The sequence below is a fragment of the Colletotrichum godetiae genome, assembly GCF_030913485.1.
Source record: "Colletotrichum godetiae strain CBS 193.32 chromosome Unknown BDP55scaffold_71, whole genome shotgun sequence".
Classification (NCBI taxonomy): domain Eukaryota; kingdom Fungi; phylum Ascomycota; class Sordariomycetes; order Glomerellales; family Glomerellaceae; genus Colletotrichum; species Colletotrichum godetiae.
Genome location: NW_026851319.1, coordinates 5,739 through 26,655, shown reverse-complemented (window position 1 = coordinate 26,655; position 20,917 = coordinate 5,739). Strand labels below are relative to the sequence as shown.

The following is a 20,917-nucleotide window of genomic DNA, read 5'->3' as shown; positions in this document are numbered from 1 at the left end:
GGTTAGAAGGCTCTAGGCTATTGCCGATTGGTAACTCCTAGTTGAAACAAGATGAGAGTCGGCCGTCCATGCAATCGTAGGAACGTACACATCAGGCTGTTTTACTCGTAGTAATGAGACCCTCCTTGATCAGCCACTCGGCAATCTGTGCCACACATTCCTCAACGCTCGACTTGTCGGTCCTAATAACGATTTCGGGCTTCTCGGGTGCCTCGTAAGGGGCCGAAATGCCGGTGAAATCTTTGATCTCTCCCGCCCTGGCCTTTTTGTACAGACCCTTTGGGTCACGCTGCTCGGCAACTTCGAGAGGCACGTCGACAAATACCTCGATGAATGGAATGGTCTCGTCGGCGCTCTGGCCAGTCTGGCTGTGCAGCTCGCGAGCGACTTGACGGTCTGCACGGTAGGGCGAGATGAAGGAGGTAATGGCAACAGTCGAAGAATCGGCAAACAGCTTGGCAACCTGTGGTGGTATTAGTCGTGCACTCGCTACGGACGGCCGTGCCTTGGTTGAAAGATGGAGTCCAAAGGGTAGAGTAAATGACCATACCTCAGCAATGCGACGAATGTTCTCATTGCGATCTTTCTCGGAGAAACCAAGATCTTTGTTGAGGCCAAAGCGAACGTTATCGCCGTCCAAACGATAGGCGGCAACTCCTAGATGCAAGAGGTGCTGCTCCAGAGCGGTGGCTACGGTAGACTTGCCAGAGGCGGATAGTCCTGTCAGCCAGAGGGTGAAACCACGCTGGCCGCGCAGCTGGTTACGCTCAGAGCGCGAGAGTGATGGGTGCCATGTAATGTTGCTATTATATCGAAGACCAAACGTCAGCCAATTTGTTCGCCATTTTGCCGGCTATCGAGCTGCGGACGTGAGGGCAAAGAGCTGGAGAGCATTTATCACAAGCAGGCGCGGCGACTGCGGGGTCGGTGGGATAGCGAAAGGCAATCATGGAGGGGTAATTCTGGTCCTGTCGAGACGGAAACCGAATTTGGGGATTCGTTCATACTTACGTGGCCATTGTGAACTGGATTGGGTATCTGGTGGTAAGGACTAAAGGGAAGAATGGTGTTGAAGGAACGGAAGTATGAAATGGAACCAGACGCAGCGGCAACAACTACTCATACATATACACAGATGCGCGCGCGCACACACGACTCTCACGACAACGGACCGAGTAGGGTAGTTGCTATTCACCCCACCTCCTCCCCCTCCATTTTTCCCTCTTGTTTTTCACTTCACAAGCTAAGATCACGGAGAAGTCAGGGCCGGACGATGTACCCAAAACGCCCAAATACTACAGAGTAAAGAGTAGCATCACAAGAGAGGTACTTTGCCCGGCTTTGGCCCATTCCACATAAGGCTCAGTACCTTACGGATACTCGTAGGTAAGCATCCAATGACCCATAACGCAGTAAGAAAAAATGAATGGAATCCGCAGCATCATGCATGTACTCCGTACCGGAGCACTGCGAGTCTGCGCCGAGCGATGGCGTCAGATCGGCTAGAGGTGGATCATCGCTTGGCGGGACCTTACACGTCAGAGGCCTGTAATCTAGCTGGTTCCTGGCCCATTTTGAAGTACTGCCTCCGACTGGCCGAGTGCCGACTCCCGCCCTGTTCCCGGATGCCGCGCCGCGCTTCACGTCGGTGCCGAAGCCTCCTCCGACTCACCCAGTGACCTCTCGTGACTACCTTGCGGAAGGCATGTTTAGTTTAAACATCACAGCTGTCCTCAATCAGAGTCGTGAATTCCACCAAAAGAGAAAAACCAGTGGAACGTTATGCTGATTAGCATCCATCTCTCTTCACCGGCCACACTTTCTCAGTTGCAAGCTGTCTATCAGCTCAAGCTGGGTCGTGGGGCCACCACATGCTGCTAGTCTGAGAAAGGGCTATTCTATGCGCACCCTTGAAAGCCATCTACCAATCCATCTACCTTACAAGAGGATTGGCGGTCTAGTGGCTTAGATGGTCTATACATATATCGGATTGGGTTGAACATGCGCTTCCAGCTCAGTCAGTAGACCTCTCGCAAACCCCCTTATGGATTTGGCATCGTCTCTTCTCTCCAATCTCCCCAGCGCATTCCCTCAGGCTATTGGAAATACGGTGTGAGTACCTTCAGAATCGAAAGGTCGCGCTCCAGTTTACGGAGATCTTAAGTCGCATTCAGCTTCGCCATAACCTTTTCGAAGATATTAGTGTTATGGCTCAATGATCCAAACAGTAAGAAAAAGGGTCACTCACCGATGCAAATCTGGGAGAGACAAAAAGTGCAGAGGCTTGCGCCAGGACAAGAGGCTCTTCTCCGTCCACTGGTAGCGTTTCCAGCTGGCCCTCTACCCATGCCTTTCGCCCCTCTACCCTCGTCGTGCGCGCCCGTAAAACGACATACGTGCCTGCATGCACTGGCTTTCTATAGTTGATCTCAAGCTTAGCGGTAACGCCCACCTTGTGTGGAAGAGCACCGAAGCAGCATCGCGCCAGTCCCTCGTCAAGCATTGTAGCAAGCAATCCACCGTGCACAATGCCGGGGTGACCGCAAATATCTGTGCCAAGATGGGTGATTGACACGAGAGACTTGCCTCCCTCTTCGGTCCAGCAAACAGGGGCCACTGTAATCCGGCCAGGTCCAAGAAGCGTACCGCCAGTGAGATTATGCCGCCGCAGCGCATCGGGGAGTTTCATGTGGGGGCGAGATTCGGTCATATCGGGGTTCTGGCGCATCTCTACCGCAATTGGGTGCCTGTTGATAAAATCATTCACTTTTTCGGCCTCGTCGTTCTCGGGCACGTAGGCACGCAAGGTATCTTCATCGGAACGCGGTTTTGCTGCGTCAAGTAGACCAGGAACTAGGGGACTCGCCGCTGCAACGAATCCCAGGCTTGCAAACAGCAGTCCAAACGCGCCAAAGCTGATAGCTTTGCGGAACCGGGAAGGGCTTGTCGGTTGCGACGCCGCGCCTACAAAGACATACTGTCAGCTCAATGGGCTATAGCCTGGGGAGACTATCAAGAACAAAGCAACGTACCTGCATTAACGCCTTGGTGATAGCATCGGAGCCAAACCTGCTGGCGACGGGCCGAGGTTCGCAAGCCTGTCACATTGGGAGCTGCCCATGTTTCAGGCTGCTTAAGAAGTCGCCGAAGCGGAAGAGAGGGTGATGCTGCCATGGATACAGCCGATCCGTGGAGCAACTAGACTGTAGCTTACAATTGATGTATGAGGCATGAGAAAAAGTCAAGACTGACCTTTGGCGCGGATTGTCACTTCAATCGTATGCCGAGGCTACGTGCAGGGTAGCTTAACCGTTAAGGTGAGGTACCTTGAGGTAAGTACCTAGCGTAGGTGGGAAAGCGCAGTATAATGCGGCATAGGAATCCGTCCCAGCACCTAGATTTCGTATCATCTCACTAAACGACATTTCATTAAGCGAGCGCTGCGAAAAAAACACCTAGCCAAAAAGTATGCATCAATGGGGTTTCCGCCTGGATCTGAATGCGGATAGACAGTTTCCACTTCCCGCACTTGCCTGATGCCTTATTTCAACGGCACTCGCCTCCATTCTGGACTCCTGGAGCCATGGTATTGCTGTAGATATAACGTATATGGAACTTTTGGTGTCGTAGCTTTACGCGGTCCCCTGTACACTCTACGCAATAGGGGTCCTTGAACTTGATCAAGACAAGATCCCGGCAACATGACATCATATCTCCCTCCGTAAAACTATCAGACTCCGGATGAGCAGGACGGGGTGTTCACCCAGTGGTTGGCCCTCGTGCGGCATCGGTCCGTGTGGCTCCAGGGGTCCTGGGCAGACCTCATTTGGTTTTGGCATCCACCGTCAATCAACTTCATCTCAAACGCATCCCATCTCATAACTCTCATCACGCAAAGGCTGCTGGTATTTCAGCAGAAAGATAATCACAGCAGCAACATACACAATGGTAAGGCTTTTTATATATCTTCATATGCCGGATGTGCAAGTGCTATCTTGTTGATACCAGCTGACCAATTGCCGTGCTCCTTTCATTCTAGGCCACAGCAGAAACTGTAGATCTGGGCGCTGTGCACGCGCCTAAGGAAGAGTCCATCAAGGTATTTCAAGAGATCGCACCTGATCTCAAAAAGGAACTTCTCCACATCCGACGTGAACACCAAAGTAAGTCGCACTTTTTGCTCAAAACAAGCCTTAGGCTAATTCTCCATCACCAGAGCATGAGCCCGAGTATTTTCAGGCCGTTGTAAGTCACTAGTCATTTCGTCCCACCTTTGCTTGCCATCATCCCCGCTCAGACAAGTCGCAGGAACATCTCGACGACCACCAACTGGCCGCTTTCGGCCCAGACAACTTCGTTGCCGTAAGAGTTGCCAGTTCGGCTTACGGAATCCACCTATTTGGCAAGGTCCGAATCCCAGCACTACCTGAGTCTGGGCCTGCCTATATTCACTTCCGTGCCTTTGTGCCTGGAGCTGAGCCGCCAAAGCTTCACAGCATTCACACAGAAGAGACCGAGCATTCGGATGGGGATAAGACGTACAGGGCCATATTCACTAAAGATGACGATCTCGAGTGGTTTGACACCTAGGTAGATATGGGACTGGCCAAGATAAAGTTGGCCATATGTCCTCGTCTCATGGGCTTGCTTGGCCCAGACGTACAATATGATTTCCATTGCGAATTCCTCGCTCCGATTACATGTCCTCCTCCTCTACCGCCAAAAGCTCGGCATAATCATCTGCCGACGCAAACATAGGCAAGTCTTTGAGTTTCCTCCTGGAAGATCGAGCGGTGCTCTTGCTCTTCTCGCTGGTCTCCTCGGCCGCTCCTGGTACTCCAGATAGCTCAGGGCTCTCCTCCTCATCCTCCAGCGCCTCATCGTCGTCTCCTTCCTCATCGTCAAGCTCGCCAGTGTCCTCGTCGTCATCGTCATCTTCGTCACCATCCGAGAGTTCGGCATCGGAACCGTCAGAAAATATTACGCCGCCATCGGACTCTTCATCGCTGTCGTCGAATCCATCCATGTCAAGGTCGTCATCGTCACTCTCGATTGGGCCGTCGGGATGCGAGGCAGTCAGGGCCTTCCAGATCTCATCCTCTTGTTCGGCGTCTTCCTCGGCACTGACCTCGTTTGGTCCAGATGACGATGTTTCAGTGATCTTCTTGCCACCCTCAACCTTCTTGCCCGCTTGTTTGAAGTATTCGTGGAAGAAGATGTCCTCCGCTGCGACCTGGTCTGCCTTCTTGTTCCAGAACTTAGGTGTATTGATTGGCGCAGCTGCGCCTGAGCCAGTTCTTTTCGCGAGCCAGATGCTGCCAGAATCAGGATTGCGAACCGGCTGCATGATTGATGCTCCCCTAGCAGTCTCTGACGACTTGGGGCTGCGGTACACGAATTTGTCGAGGAATCTGATCAAGCTGTGGCTTTCCAAGTCCGGTTTGGCCATCTGCTTCTCATTTGAGAACAGACTTGCGGCCAGTAGAGACACGGACGGGTGGAAGTGAGTGAGGGGAGGTATCTACATTGTTAGCGACCGGACTCTCATGAAACCAAACAGGGTAACAAGCTTACAATTTCCCAGAGACAGCTATTCTGAGCGTTGCTATGCTCTGGATTTCTCTTGCGGCCATCGTACACCGTTCCCCTGGAAATAGAGGTCTTCTGCCCGTCTGCCACGGGCTGGCCAGTGACCTCTTCTGCATCGTTATCCTCTGGTTCCTCAAGAAGTGCTCTAAGGTCGGGGAACTGAGTCCGCAGTTGAAACACCACATATATCAAGCCACAGACGAAGGCAGGTTGGTGCAAGTTGAGAATCTGCAACATCCTCTTCGCAAAGGCCTTGATACGCCTCGTGTCGACATCGGCCTTGAGAGACTTCAGTACAAGGTTTAGGTAAAGGGCCTGTTTAGAGGAGTTGGCGAGTCGCGGGTCCAACAAGGATTCGTACAGAGTTCTGTAGAACCTGTCGGAAGCCAGGTGCCTTGACACGGATATTTGCTGGATGAGAATCAGCGCCTGAATGCTCGTGTTGAAGTTCGTCGAGTGCGCAATTCGGAAAAGAGTGTCCATCTGGGATTCGAGGCTGCATACGAAAGTCAGTTGTTTGCATCTTCGCAAGACAGAAGCCAGTGAACACCAGATGCTTACATGGGATCTTGCTCGGCTACAAACGGCACGGCGCGGTTGATACCCGTCAATACTGCAGTGACCAACTTGTCGGCCGTCTCCGTCGTAACGCCAGTGTCCTTGGAAGAGTGATCATGTTGGCTTTCGGCGGGTGCTTTGCCAAGTGCGGAACTGTTGAGAAGAGTAACGAAGATTTCGAAATAAATGCGGAGTAGTGCTTCGGCCGTGCCACATTCACGGTTGCTCAAAATTGTCTGGTTCAGAGTATTCGTGGCATGGTACTTAGCCCTGAAAGTTTGGCCTGGACGAAGTAGAACTTCCTGCTCTATGCCCCTGATAACAACCTGCTTCATTCCGGGGTGGGTATTCTGGAGCTGGAGAAGAAGGTAGGAAACCCTCGAGGCAATCTTGCGGTCCTTATCGCCCATCTTGTTAACCAATAGCCTGAGCAAATTGGTCTCTTGCTCGGGCTTGTCCTTGAGCAGGCCGTAGACAAAGTCGATGGAACGGGTGCGAGAGTATTCAATCTCATCATTGCACCAGACCTCAAGGAGCTGGATGATCTTGAAGTATGATGTCTTGAGCCAGTCCTCGTAAGCCCACTGAATGAGGTGTGCATCTGTTAAGCGGCCCGGTAAGGCTAGGCTTGGGTTCCAAATCTTGACAGAGGATCGTTGCAGAACTCCAATGAGACCAGGTTGAGTCTGAAAGGCGCGCAGTCTCCTATTAGGAGGTAGGAGTAGACCTGGACCGAGGAGATCGACCAGGGCACCAAGAGCGCCAATGGCCTGAGCACGACTCCTTTTAGACGCAAGGCCCAAGAGTGTTTCAAAAGCCTTCACATTGTGCAGCGGTGACTCTTGAATTGCCAAGGTGAGGGCAGAGACTTTGTCGGAGAGCGTTCCGGAAGACATGATGGTGGAGAGGAACTTTCGAGAAGATGATGCCAAAACGCTCTTGTTGTATGCTGCCGCGTCCGCCTCCAGAAGAGTGACTGCATGAACTTTGATAGCATTGATAGCGCCAAGGAAACCATTCACTTCAGGAGACGTAGGATCTGGGAGCTTGCTCAGTTCCGCTCCGTGCCAGTCAGCACGAGGTTCGAATTTCTGTCGGGCATAGATCAGTACATGCATAACTTTGAAAATAACTTGGTTCAGGTGGCTGCTCACGAACTGCTTCTTGAACGTATCTTTGACATCCTTGCGGGGAGGTTCTTGGGGTGCATGGGCCTCGGGAGCTGTGTCTTCCTGGATGGACTGGTCATCGCCCTCAATAACTCCGTCTGCCTCACTCTCCTCGTCCTCCTCTATCTCCTCGTCCTCCGGGGATTCTTCCGTCTCCTGGGCTGTTGCTGCTTCATAATGTTGTTGGAGACCGAGCTGGGCTGCGAAAGCAGCAAGCTCGTTCTGAAGCTTTCCATCAACAGCAGCGACGGAGTTGGCCTCCCCGGTGGTGTCCTCGTCGTCCGAATCGATATCTCCAATGAGCTTCAGGTCCTCTTCGTCTCCTCCCAGGGCCCTGATCTCCTCCAGAAGATCCTCGCGGTTGAGGGGCGCGCCTTTCTTGCCCTTCACCTCAGTGGCATTACCGTCGCGCCCGCTCGTGGACTTATCGCGACGATGGGCTTGCTTTTTCCGTTGGTGCGGGCTGGCCAATGGTTCCTCGGAAGTGTGTTTACGCTTCTTGCTGTCGGATAAGTTGTCTTTGGCAGCTTTGCCTAGTTTTCCTTCGATCTTGGCTGTGAGATTCGAAAACGACTGCGGATTCAGTGATTCTGGCTGTCGAGCCTTGTCGGCAGATTGCCTCTTTGGCTTGCCCATCTTGAATTTCGAATTATGACCGTGGCCAGATGAGAAGAGAGGATTCGGAACAATCGAAAGCAAAAGGCGATAATGAACCGAGTGAAGGCGAGAGAAACTCTCTATATTGCGCCAAAATGTACACGAAGCAGAACCTGCACCGCAACAAGGAAAGGTAAGAAGTAGGTAGTCGCAAAAAAAAAAAAGTCAAGAGAGCGCCGGGAGTGGGGTCGTTTCTCTTATCGATAAGCCAGGATGGCGGCGTGGTGGAGGTTCGTTCGAGCCCCTAAACCCAATTGAATAAGGCACCTATCTGAATCCGCATCTCCAGCTTAGAGCAAGGTACTTTACTCGGAGTACTAACACTGTAAAATCGGGTCGCGCATCTCGTCCATCTGACCCTGTCTTAGTACCTTGGTAAGCCAAGTTATCACTGGAAATCCTGCCCAGTCCAAAAAGTCCATGGTTGTAGTCAAACAAAACTTGATATAGCCTCACCTGGCTTCACAAATCCTTGTGGCCCTAAAGAGATTGTATATTGCCTTCGCCCCAATTTCATCATATGCTTGTGGTCGGTCTATGCCATTCGCTGATTTCCGATTGACCAGTCTCCAGGTGGCCGGCTCATCGAACAATTGACCAATCACCACTGTCATCCCATCTTGGTGGATGATTTCAAGGTGAACATACCGGTCATCGCTTCTGAGCCAGCACCTCACTTACGAGTCCTGGTCGGCGAGTTACGCGTTGCAGAGTAACCTCATTCGCTGATATACTCACCCTCCACGTCAATATGTCCTTCAGTCGCGCAAGGAGACTCCCTACTTTGCCGTCGTCTCATAGCACGAAGGCATGCTATGGCAGGTCACCATTCAAAGGCAGTAGCCAGGTAGGTACACAGATACCTTCTGCCTGATATACTCATATGACATGTGCTTACTTGTCGCCAGTCATTCAGCCGCAGCTACCGTGCTGGTAGCGCCAGGAATCAGCTTTCGGCTCTTTGGGTCCCTACCGGAGGAATGACACCTGAACGAGGCGAGGGTAGGTCTATCTCATGCTACCCATCTTAAATGCCAGTGTACTTACTTTAAAAACTCAGGCGCGTATGAAAAGCTCGTTCGCGCCGGATTCTTGCGACAGGTAGGTTGTTCGGGAAAGGGGTATCGAGATAAGAAATTTTGCTCATTCCTCATATTTCAGTCACACTCTGGCATCTTCCATCTACTTCCTCTTGGCCAGCGTGTGCAACGTAAGCTCGAGGGCGTCATCGACTATTACATGCAAGAACTTGGTCAGTTTTTCATATACATCGAGTGTAGCTCGTTGTCGTTTTCTGACGTTTGCTTTAGGAGCCTCGAGAGTAGCTTTATCGACCATTACATCGAAGGACCTCTGGCAGAGGAGTGGCCGCCTCACACAACTAGAGGCTGAGGTCCGTTCATGCCTTCTCATAAACTTAACACTACGTCTGACTTACTCATACTCCAAAGCTCTTCGGATTCGAGGACCGCAAAGGGTCCAAGTATATGTTGTCACCCACCCACGAGGAGGAGATCACTACTCTGGTGGCCAAGACCGTCAAGTCCTACAAAGAATTGCCCCTTCGCCTCTACCAAATCAGTGAGCCCAGCAACGTCGCAAGCCTTGTCGGCAGTCCAATAATCCATACTGAGATCATTAGCACGCAAATTCCGCGACGAACTGCGCCCGCGGCACGGGCTGCTCAGAACCCGCGAGTTCACCATGAAGGACCTCTATACTTTCGATGTCTCCACAGAGTCGGCCTTGGAGACCTACCAGAAGGTCCAGGTAGCATACGCTGGCGTTTTCAAAGCCTTGAAGTTACCGGTGACGGTGGCCAAAGCCAGCTCTGGCGATATGGGAGGCGACCTCAGCCATGAATATCACTTACCTACCCCAATTGGGGAGGACACTCTGGTCACTTGTAACGCCTGTAGTTACGCTGCCAACGACGAGGTCGCTGAGGCAAGGGCAGCTGCCGCCGACAGCATAGGATCATGCGGTCTGACTGAAGCCTCAAGCTCACCATCTGCTTCATTAAAGGTATGGCGAGGTATCAGTAAAGACCGCAAGACCTTGGTGAATGCCTGGTATCCAGGTCGAGCTCAGGACGGATCCGACCGTGAGAACGACATCAGAATCTCGACCATTAAGTCGATTGTCGCTGATTTGGACGCAAGCACCGAGAACGCCGTGTCGCTGTGGCGGACAGCTATTACATCGACGGACCCTAACACGAACGGTGCAGCCACTCGGCCTCAGATCATCAACATCATAGACTCCACATTAACCAGCAATCTAGACGAGGTTCTACAGGATGAAAGCAAATCATCTCCTTTGGCAGTTTTGGATTTTCCCAAGGATGGAGTAGACTCTACCATCATTACCAAAACCCACGATGGACAATCGATCAACCTGCTCGCCGCTCGCGCTGGCGACAGATGTCCTAATTGTGAGAATGGCTCTCTCCAGCTGCAAAAGGCGCTGGAGCTTGGGCACACGTTCTACCTAGGAACGCGATACTCGGAGCCACTTGATGCAACGGTTTCCATGCCTACTCGTGCAAAATCAAGTCAGCACGAGGACCAGCCAGCTTTGACCGAACACAAGAGGCCTATGCAGATGGGTTGCCACGGAATTGGCGTGTCCCGACTCATCGGGGCTGTAGCTGAGCATCTGACAGACGCCAAGGGCCTACAATGGCCGCGCGTGATTGCTCCCTACGAAGCCGTGGTCATTTGTACTCCTCGTCTAGCTGAAGATGCTAGTCAAGTTTATGATGAGATCGCCGCAGGGGGCATTGACACGGTACTGGATGACAGGTCGGCGTCTTTCGGTTGGAAGCTAAATGATGCAGACTTGGTAGGGTACCCGGTTCTAGTTATACTGGGCAAAGTATGGAAGGAAACAGGCGACTGTGAGGTTCAGTGTCGCAGGCTAGGGATTAAAGAGATGGTCCCGCTCAGAGAGCTGCGTCAGCGTGTGGCAGAGTTGCTCGAACAGCTGTGAGCAGAATGAAGACTGCTAAGGCATTGAGACGCCCGCGACGCGGTGTGTACAAGACAATCAGGTATCTCCAAATCAAGTGCATTATTATTGTGAAACTGTAAAGATAAAAAGAGCCTGTAGTGGCTCAAATCAATGTCAAGTCGAGGAGGCGTGTCCATTACTGTCGATCAGAAATCCGAGTATCTCACATCCATCTCACCCCACTCAGAGTTCTGTGGATCTCATACGACGACGACCTGCCCAGGCGTGTTTGCAAGTGTGGGGCGGTCACGTGCATAGCCACCGCCTCCGGAGTGCGACAACGGCTGTCAACAGTATGAGAAGGAGTGGTGTCAATGGACGACAACTAGATAGACTTTGCTTCAAACCTCACTCAGCTTCCAAATACTTGGTGCAGCACCCAATCCTAAACGAATCTGCAACCCGCAATTTCCCTAGTCGCGTTTTGTTCGGCGTGGGCATTCATCGTCGCTTAGGGGTTAGTACTGAGCAAGGTTTCAGACTCACTTCGGTCATCTATCCGGATTTCGTTCGCTCGCAAGCCGGTTCATTCAATCATGGCCGCGCAGGGTGCTGAGAGCAGTGAGTACTTCCGCTTGAGAGTCTCTTATCTCGTCATTGAGATCGGAGGTGCGTTTTCGATTTCTGCGCTGACTCAACTCCATAGTCAACCTGGAGACGCTGGATACCCAGCAACTCAGTCAGGTCAAGAAGCAGTTGGAAGAAGAACTCGAGCACTTGACAAACTCGTTCAACCAGCTACACAGCGCGCAGTCCAGGTTCAGGGAGTGCCTCCGGTGTGTCAAAGCCCGACCTGGTGCTAGAGATGGTACGCATGCCCCCTACTTCCCCGTCTCATCCGTAACTGTATCGCATTGGCCGGCTAAATTGACATTTCTCCAGGGAACAAGTCTGTCCTAGTACCGTTGACCAACTCACTTTACGTACGCGGAGAGCTTTCGGATCCAAAGCACGTCATTGTCGACGTGGGCACAGGTTTCTACGTCGAAAAGGTATGTTCATCGCGTCCAAGGGTCTGTTTGCCCTCTTGTCACTGTGTGTGCTAATGATTGCGCAGGACACTGAGTCTGCCGAACGTTTCTACGAAGCCAAGGTTCAGAATCTGATGAATAATATTCAAGACCTAGAGGTCATCGTGCAGCGGAAGACAATGAATGTGCGGAGTGTAGAGGATGGTAAGTTCCACGCGTTCCCAGGGATAGAAGCTAAGCAATAGGCAAGGTTCCGGATTATACTAACAACTCGCGCGCAATTGATAGTACTAAGGCAGAAGGTTTTACAAAGCCAAGCAGCATAAGTAGCAACGAATAGCACAAAATTAAACATAAAACCTATTCATTTAAGAGTAGGATTAATTTAACTATGCACTCCACCAAATTAACTATATTTGAGTAATAAATGGGTCTTACTTTTTTAACTAGTAGGCCTAAGTTACTAACTACTTTAATATTTATAAGTTAATAAAGTCATATTAATAGGAAGATATAACTTAAGCCAGCCCCTCGGTAAAGGCATCCGCCGGGGCACTAATATATATAATATATTATATAACGGGAAAACTAGGTATATTATATTATAAACTTATTACGGCTAGCTAGTCGCAATAAGGTAAGTTCGTAGAAGTTCAGGCCCCGAGGACTAGATAATAATAATAAAGGATATTAAATAACTTTTAAGAAGTTATATTTATATATTATATGTTATAGGTTTTTACATTATTTTTACGTACTATCTCTTTTATTTGCTTAAATATATATACGCTTATATAATACTAATAAAGTTTTAGAATTATAGGTTCTTATTAACCTAATATATAATTTTTTTTTATTATATAATTGTTTTATATTTATATTTAGGTAATATTATTTGAAATAACCGGTTTAGTTTATTTATTTATTTGATTATAATGATTAATTATATTATTAATCTAGTTATATATATATTATATAGCTTAATAATAAATTATATAACATATTTATAAGGGCGATATATAATATAGAATTTATAATATATATATATATATATAATAATAAATTAATATTATTTAATTAGCTATATATAGCCGCCTTTTATTAAAGGGTTATAAGGTAAATATCTCTATATAGTGGTTTTTTTCTAGCTTTATAAGCATAAAAGATTAACTTTAACGGGATTAGCTTTTAAGGGAATTTATATAATATAGTACGTAATTTAACTATATAATATATATAATATACCCTATATATATACCTAACTTAATATAGTAATTTTAATTTAAAAGATATAATATAATATAGGTAAGTAGGTTACCTATCGTTTATATAATAGTGCGGGCTGTTAAGGTCGACCGTAGAGGTCGACCGCTAAGGTCGGCTTTAAAGGTCGAAGGCCGTACTTACTGGAGATGTTCTAAATTCTAACGTTAAAGTAGAGGCTTCTGGAGAAAGGGCCAATATGGCCAATATCTTGCTGCTCGTACTAGAGCTCGCAAGGATTCTTTTCATTCTTATTATATTCCACATTATATACATAAGTATAGATACTCCATCACTTACAAACACAACCACCGTAAATATCTCTATATTTATATAATTATTTATTATATAAATATAAAAAAACATTAACTATAAGTAGATTCGAACCGCCTCCTTTAAAATTATATTAAAGATTAGCCAAGACGCTCGGGCATTTCTAGGCTTATATTATTAAGCTACGTCGCCGAAGTTATATTTATAAGTTATAAAGTAAAACTTTAATAATTAATAATAATTTTATAAAAAGATTTTTGATAAAAATAGTTAGAAGTAATCGTAAGATTTAATATAAAGTTAATAGTTAAAGAAATTATAAAAAGTCTATTTTTAAGCCTAGTTTAAGTTTATGTTATATATAAGTTTTAATTTTGAATATACCCTTTATTTTATATTATTTATAATTATTTAATTATTTATTAAATAATCGTCTGTCCTATCTATTTATAAACGTCCGTCCTATTTATTTGTAAGTATTTATTTTATATTTTATTATATAATTAGAGTTATATAATTTATGTATAGTTCTATTATTTTAAGGGGAGTTATTTTAAGTTTATAGTTAAATATATATAATATAATAGCCGCTGTAGTTTTATAAAATAGAACCCTAACTTTATTATATATATTAGGTTATAATATTAGCTCTTCCTTTTAAAGGTCTAGTCCTTAAGCCTATAAATAGGTCGTTTAATTTTAAATTAGGGAATTATTAAATATATTTATTAAAATATATTAATATAATATTAAATTAAATTGAAAAACTAAAATCTTAAATAGCTATATTTTGTTATAAATTATTATATATTATTCGTTTTTTTAGTAAAAATATAAAAATAATACTTTATTTAAATAATTATTTTTAAAGTATTTCATACTTAATCATTTTTAATTTTAAAACCTATAAAATATATTATTATTTAATATATTACATCGTGTCTTTCAGATTAAAATCATTATATTAAGTTGAGCGCGTATATAGGGCATACTACGCGTATTATATAGTTATATTATATACCGTATTATATAATTTCCCTTAAAAGCTAGTCCCGTTAAGATTAATCTTTTGCGCCTATAAAGCTAGAAAAAAACCACTACATTATTTTTTCTTTAAAAATTAATTCTTTAATCTATAATTTATTAACATATTTCTTTATATATTTTTATATAAATTTCAGGTCCTTTATAGCCTTAGCCTAAATCTCCTTAGGTTTTTTTTATATTTATTATTATATTTATAATAAATAGTCTTTTATATAGTTCTTTATAACGCATTAGAAGCTCCTCTAAGTATGATTTTAAGCCCGGCGTCGATCTGCCAGATCTTTTAGTCTATACCGGCCTGGCTATCTACAGTATTAATAATCTCGCCTAGGCAGATTCCGCACCGCCGGAAGGCTCTATACTAATCCTTAGGCTTACCCTCGCTAGCTATAATTACTTCGGCGTTAAGTTGGCTAAGGGCGCCTAGCCCGAGACGGGCCGACTTATTAATTAATATTACTAGAGTAGGTATACATCGAAGTAGTTATCTAACTAGCCTGCCGTTTAACTAGTTATTTAATAATATATTTAGCTAGGGTATATTATAATGTTTATTTAATAGTATTTACTTAATAGTTTTACTTATAAATAATAAAATATTTATATTTATATATAATATAGAATATAATAAAGATAGAAAAAATCCTTATAAGCTCTAATATAAAAAGTAAAATATTAGCTATATTAGCCCTTTTTCTAGAAGCCTTTATATTAATATTAAAGTTTAAAATATCTTTATCCGCCTTTAACCTTTATAGCTAACCTCAACGATCGACCTTTATTATTAACTTTAACGGCCTATACTATTATATAATAAATAACTTAACTACCTATATTATATTATATTTTTTAAATTAAAATCACTATATTAAATTAAGTATATATATAGGGTATATTATATATATTATATAGTTAAATTACGTACTATATTATATAAATTCCCTTAAAAGCTAATCCCGTTAAAGTTAATCTTTTATGCTTATAAAGCTAGAAAAAAACCACTATATAGTTCTTAGTAAGCGGTTAATTAATAATTAATATTAAATTAAAATAGAAATTCCTTTATACTTTTATTTATTATTATATTATATGTAGTAGTTTTTTTCCAGCTTTATAAGTATAAAAAATTAACCTTAATAAGATTAACTTTTAGAGAAAATTATATAATATAATATGTAACTTAATTATATAATATATATAATATACCCTATATATATACCTAACTTAATATAATAATTTTAATTTTAAAAATATAATATAATATAGATAAGTAGGTTATATAATAATATAGGCTATTAAAATTAACAATAAAGGTCGACCATTAAGGTCGGCTTTAAAGGTTAAAGGCCGCCGGAAATATTTTAAACTTTAATATTAAAATAGAGGCTTTTAAAAAAAGGGCTAATATAGTTAATATTTTATTATTTATATTAGAGCTTATAAGGATTCTTTTTATTCTTCTTATATTTTATATTATATATATAAATATAAATACTACTCTATTATTTATAAATATAACTATTAAATAAACCTACTAAATAATAATATCCGCTAGCTTACTTAATAATATTTATCGCCTTAGGCATGTTTACTCCTCTTAGGCTCGATCGAATCTTTAGTCTATTTAATGCCTTAGCTATTATAATTTATAAAGGTATATTAATAAAATAATATAATAATTTCCGGAAATATAACATTTAATTAAATAAAATTATAAATATCATAAATAGCTATAACGTATATAATAAGCGAGTGAAACAAACAAGCGAGTAAAATATAGAACCGCAACAACATTACTTTAATATAATCGGGCGCTTTTCTTCCATAACTCACTATAACGTACTAAAATAAAGAATCTAACACTCAGCTTACCCTCTAGGCTATTTAAAGTTACCTAAAATTAAACGCTCGGGCTATAGCTAAGATCTATTTAGTTAGCCACGTTACGTTAACCTAGCAACTAAAGGGAATACCGTTATAACGTAATACTATACCGAACTTGCATAATTTAATAGTACTTAAAAAAAAGAAGTTATTTAAATATATCCTTAACCTAAATTCCCGATCATTTCCTCCCTAGCTTTATAATATTAAAAAAATAGTAAATCGATTATTTACTAACCGTAACGCGCTCCTTATTAAAAAGCGATAAACTTCGAACTTTATTAAATAATAGCCATAATTATAAACGTATCGTTTTTATAAATATAACTATAAAAAGGCCTAATATAAAAATCCAGTCGCAATAAATGTATAATTCTTATTTATAGCAAATATAATCGTAAAATATAGTATTATAGATTTAAATATCTATAACTTTAACGAGACTAGCTTTATAATAGGCTAGATCTCAACTAATATAATTATAACTAGTACTAAAAGGCGTTTAAATATAAAATTAATATAGCTTAGTAATCGTGAATAAGTTATAGTTATTTAGGCTATTAGCTTGTTAAATTATAATGTCCTGCCGTATATTATCGTTACGGACTAGTATTACCTTTTTACTTAATATATAGAATCTAGTCTCCTATACGATTAAGTTATTATAATGTTTAAAAATAAATAAATAATAAATAAAAAAGGCCTAGATTAAGCTTAGTATTTTAAATAATATATAAGACCGTATAAAAAAGGTTAATATCGCTTCCTTATTATTAACAGATATAAAAATCATTATTTTATAGATTTTAAGCTTTTTTATAAAGAGAATAATATTATTATCCTATATATACCGGCTTATTCGTCTTATTTATTTTAGCCTTTAAATATTAGATATTTTAGGCCTTTTAAAATGGTATATAATTGAGAAATCGAGGATAAGATATATTAGGGTAATACGTATATTATTAAAAAGGACTTTTTTTTAATATTTTATAAGGCTTTTATACAAGCGATTATGGAAAAAAATATTTAAAGAGGATTTAGAAGGGCAAGGTTTATATCTTTAAGTATAGAGAATATACTCTTAAAATTTAATATAAAATTATATACTCCGATGCTTTTAAAATCCCTCTTAATAATACCCCCGGTATAGATTTCTTAAATATTAAATAACCTAACCGAGGCGTCTTTATAATTATAATTTATTAAGAATAAAATCGTTTATTATTAAAATAGCTCCCTAACTTTAATTATTAAAGCTATAAAGTATTTATTTAAAGGGGCTCGTAGGTTTATATATTAGATCGCCTTATTAAAATCCGAGAACTAGATCTTTTAAAAAAAGAATAACTTACTTAATTAACGCTAGAAAGCCAAAAAAATACGTCTTAAATAAAAAGAAAGCCTAATTATAGTTAAAAGAAAAAACCTTTAGATATAAAAAGAAGCTACGGCCTAGGTTAAGGAGGAAATGTACTAGAGTAATAGTCGCTAACCAAAGACCGAAATAGGTTAACGGTATTATAGCGTCTACGGGAATATTAGATATAATATATAAACGTATTAATTTAACGAAAAAATATCTAAAGATAAGGATCCTAAGTAGTTTTATTAAATTAATAAGGTAGGTATTGAGATTTGCTGCTTTATATAATATAGTCGCGGTTCTATATTTCACTCGCTTATCTATTTCACTCGCTTATCATATACGTTACCGGGTATAATATTAAAATTTAATAATTTAATACCGACTTTAAAATTATATTTTATAAAACTAACCTTATAAAGATATTTTATATTATAAAAAAAAGAGGCTATTTAAAAGGTCTATATACCCTAATAGAAAAAAAAGCTATCGTACTAAATCTAGCTATTTATATAGGCTAGTATTAGGAGGTTTTATATACGTTAAAGTAGGTAAAGTTAGCCGTCTAGGCGTAGGGGCAGTAGAAGGTCGGGCGGAAGCTATTAGTAGTTAAGAATATAGTATAATATACCCGGCAGATACCTCCGTCGAAGGGATTATTATATTATATATAAACCAGTTTATTAATAAAAATTCTATTTAATTATTTTGTTAATAATTTATATGTATAAAGGTGCCGGCAGGCAGGCACAAAGCCCCTGGCCGAGGAGCTTACTTAAGTATACATGTAGTGCACGTCTAGCACGTAGTACCAGAAGTGACTGATCTTTTGAGGCAATTAGCAGGAGCGTAGTACACCACCTGCCCCCTTACAATATAATAATAGAGGTATATTTTAAGAATCTAATCAATTTTTTCTATCTATTTATTAATTTGTAAATAAAATAACGTTGATAGTTATAATTTATATTGAGTTATAAGATTAAAGATTTTTAAAATTTAATAATAAATAATTCTTTTTTATTAAAAACAATTTTATTTAGTAGTTTATAGTTTATAATTATTATTTAAAAGAACGTATAGCTTAATTTCTCGGTATTATTTACTTTTTTATAAAGTATAAAATAAGTATATTAACGATAATCAAAATATTATTATGATGTATATTTATGAATAGTTCTTTAGATTTAGGGAGTTTAATAATTAAGTCTTAAGAGATTAATTATTATGATTTTATTAATATTAATAATAGCTATAGCTTTTTATAGAGCTTATAAAGGCTATTTTTTATTTTATTATAGGTTTTATAATCCTTAATTATATTAATAATTTCTACTTATATTATAGATTCATTATAATATTATTTAATACGTTTTTATATTTTTATAATATTTTAATAGCTTTATACTTTAATGTTATAAGTTTTTATAATAAGCTTAGAGGTTATTTTTTTAACCATATTAATATTAACCTTCTTAATTATTATAAAGAGTTTAATAATAAATATAAGGTCGCCTGTATTATCAAATTTAAGGATAATTAATATTTTTTTAAGGACCGTAACCTTATAATCTAGTTTTTAATTAAAAGTATTTATTTTATTATTTTTTAATTCTTTTTAATAAATAATCTAGAAGTTAAATTTTAAAAGGAATTTAATTTATTTAATTTACTATTTATTCAAGTTTCTATTTATTATAAAATTAATGAGATTTTTATAGTCTATATAAACCGTAACCTTATATTTAATTTTTAATAACTATAATTTGTATTTTTAAAATACTTCGATTATAGCTATTAAAAATTTATTATACATCTAGCAATTTAATTTTAATTCAAAAATACTTTTAAATAAAATGTATAAAAATAAAGTTTTTTTATTTTATTTTATTAATTTGAAACTACTCTTATAATAAAGTCTAAGGTATTGGTTTTATTTTAAAAGGTCGTTTTAAATCGGGAATTATAATTATCAATTTAGAAATAACTAAATTTTCAACTTTAATAAATACTTCCTTATAATTTAAGTCCTAAATAAATAGTATATTATTTTTAAATGGGTTATTAAGGGGTTGAATTATATTAATATAATTTTTAAAAAATCATTAATAAAAGTTAATAAATCTTATTATATTTAAAAAAAATTAAATTCTTTAAATATAAAACTTATATTTCTTAGGTTTAATATAAAGCTTAGTATTTTAAAATTTTGAAATTCTTTTAATAAACGTATTCTTAATATATTTTCAAGTCTAGGAAAAAAATAAGGACGTCGTTATTATAGCTAGCTAGTTATAATAAGGTAAGTTCGCAAAAGTTCAGGCCGCAAGGACTAAATAATAATAAATAAAGTTTATTAAATAACTTTAGGGGAGGTTATATCTTATAAGCTATAAAATAAAGCTTTAATAATTAATAATAATCTTATTAAAGGGTTTTTAATAAAGATAGCTAAAAATAATTATAAGGTTTAATATAAAGTTAATAGTTAAAGAAGCTATAGAAAGTCTATCCTTAAGCCCGGTTTAAATCTATCTTATATATAAATCTTAATTTTAAATATATCCTTTATCCTATATTATTTATAATTATTTAATTATTTACTAAATAGTTATCCGTCCTATTTATTTATAAACGTCTATTTTATTTATTTATAAATATCCGTCCTATTTATTTATAAGCGTTCGTTCTTTATTTTATTATATAATTATAATTATATAATTTATTTATAATTCTTTTATTTTAAGGGGAGTCCTTTTAAGTTCGTATTTATATATATATAGTATAATAGCTACCTTAGTTCTATAAAATAGGACCCTAACTTTACTATATATATTAGGTTATAATATTAACTCCTTTTTTTAAAAGTCTAGTCCTTAGGCCTATAAATAGATCGTTTATTCTTAAATTAAGGAATCGTTAAATATATTTATTAAAATATATTAATATAATATTAAGTTAAATTAAAAAACTAAAATCTTAAATAGCCGTATCTCGTTATAAACTATTACGTATTATTTATTTTTTTAATAAAAGTATAGAAATAATATCTTATTTAAATTATTGTTTATAAAATATTCGATATTTAATCCTTTTTAATTTTAAAACCTATAAAATATACTATCGTT

General features: G+C 39.7%; 6 protein-coding genes across 6 annotated transcripts; 3 read left to right on the top strand and 3 right to left on the bottom strand.

Annotated features, from left to right (window-relative positions):
- Positions 1-91: 91 nt before the first annotated feature.
- Positions 92-1,019, bottom strand: BDP55DRAFT_637679 (adenylylsulfate kinase; the record flags this gene model as incomplete). The annotated part of the gene is made up of 3 exons (XM_060573010.1): positions 92-463; positions 551-803; positions 1,012-1,019. The coding sequence occupies 3 exons, from the start codon at positions 1,017-1,019 to the stop codon at positions 92-94; spliced, it is 633 nt and encodes a 210-aa protein (XP_060423336.1).
- Positions 1,020-1,919: 900 nt separating this feature from the next.
- Positions 1,920-3,495, bottom strand: BDP55DRAFT_390413 (thioesterase superfamily protein). The gene is made up of 3 exons (XM_060567216.1): positions 3,033-3,495; positions 2,249-2,964; positions 1,920-2,186 (listed from the first exon to the last, which is right to left on the bottom strand). The coding sequence occupies exons 1-3, from the start codon at positions 3,172-3,174 to the stop codon at positions 2,160-2,162; spliced, it is 885 nt and encodes a 294-aa protein (XP_060423335.1). The 5' UTR covers positions 3,175-3,495; the 3' UTR covers positions 1,920-2,159.
- A 333-nt stretch (positions 3,496-3,828) lies between these two features.
- Positions 3,829-4,643, top strand: BDP55DRAFT_390241 (uncharacterized protein). Its single transcript, XM_060567214.1, has 4 exons — positions 3,829-3,948; positions 4,040-4,163; positions 4,217-4,245; positions 4,309-4,643. Exons 1-4 carry the CDS (start codon positions 3,946-3,948, stop codon positions 4,588-4,590), a joined length of 438 nt encoding a protein of 145 aa, XP_060423334.1. The 5' UTR covers positions 3,829-3,945; the 3' UTR covers positions 4,591-4,643.
- On the bottom strand, positions 4,204-7,952 carry BDP55DRAFT_758388 (CBF/Mak21 family-domain-containing protein; the record flags this gene model as incomplete). The annotated part of the gene is made up of 3 exons (XM_060580806.1): positions 4,204-5,521; positions 5,575-6,085; positions 6,151-7,952. The coding sequence occupies 3 exons, from the start codon at positions 7,950-7,952 to the stop codon at positions 4,697-4,699; spliced, it is 3,138 nt and encodes a 1,045-aa protein (XP_060423333.1). The 3' UTR covers positions 4,204-4,696.
- Positions 7,953-8,268: 316 nt separating this feature from the next.
- Positions 8,269-11,134, top strand: BDP55DRAFT_681972 (uncharacterized protein). Its single transcript, XM_060576244.1, has 8 exons — positions 8,269-8,464; positions 8,540-8,820; positions 8,882-8,975; positions 9,034-9,074; positions 9,135-9,225; positions 9,284-9,366; positions 9,425-9,554; positions 9,616-11,134. The coding sequence occupies exons 2-8, from the start codon at positions 8,725-8,727 to the stop codon at positions 10,962-10,964; spliced, it is 1,884 nt and encodes a 627-aa protein (XP_060423332.1). The 5' UTR covers positions 8,269-8,464; positions 8,540-8,724; the 3' UTR covers positions 10,965-11,134.
- BDP55DRAFT_681968 (prefoldin) lies at positions 11,135-12,402 on the top strand. The gene is made up of 5 exons (XM_060576243.1): positions 11,135-11,546; positions 11,632-11,793; positions 11,868-11,977; positions 12,043-12,160; positions 12,245-12,402. Exons 1-5 carry the CDS (start codon positions 11,522-11,524, stop codon positions 12,280-12,282), a joined length of 453 nt encoding a protein of 150 aa, XP_060423331.1. The 5' UTR covers positions 11,135-11,521; the 3' UTR covers positions 12,283-12,402.
- The last annotated feature ends 8,515 nt before the right edge of the window (positions 12,403-20,917 follow it).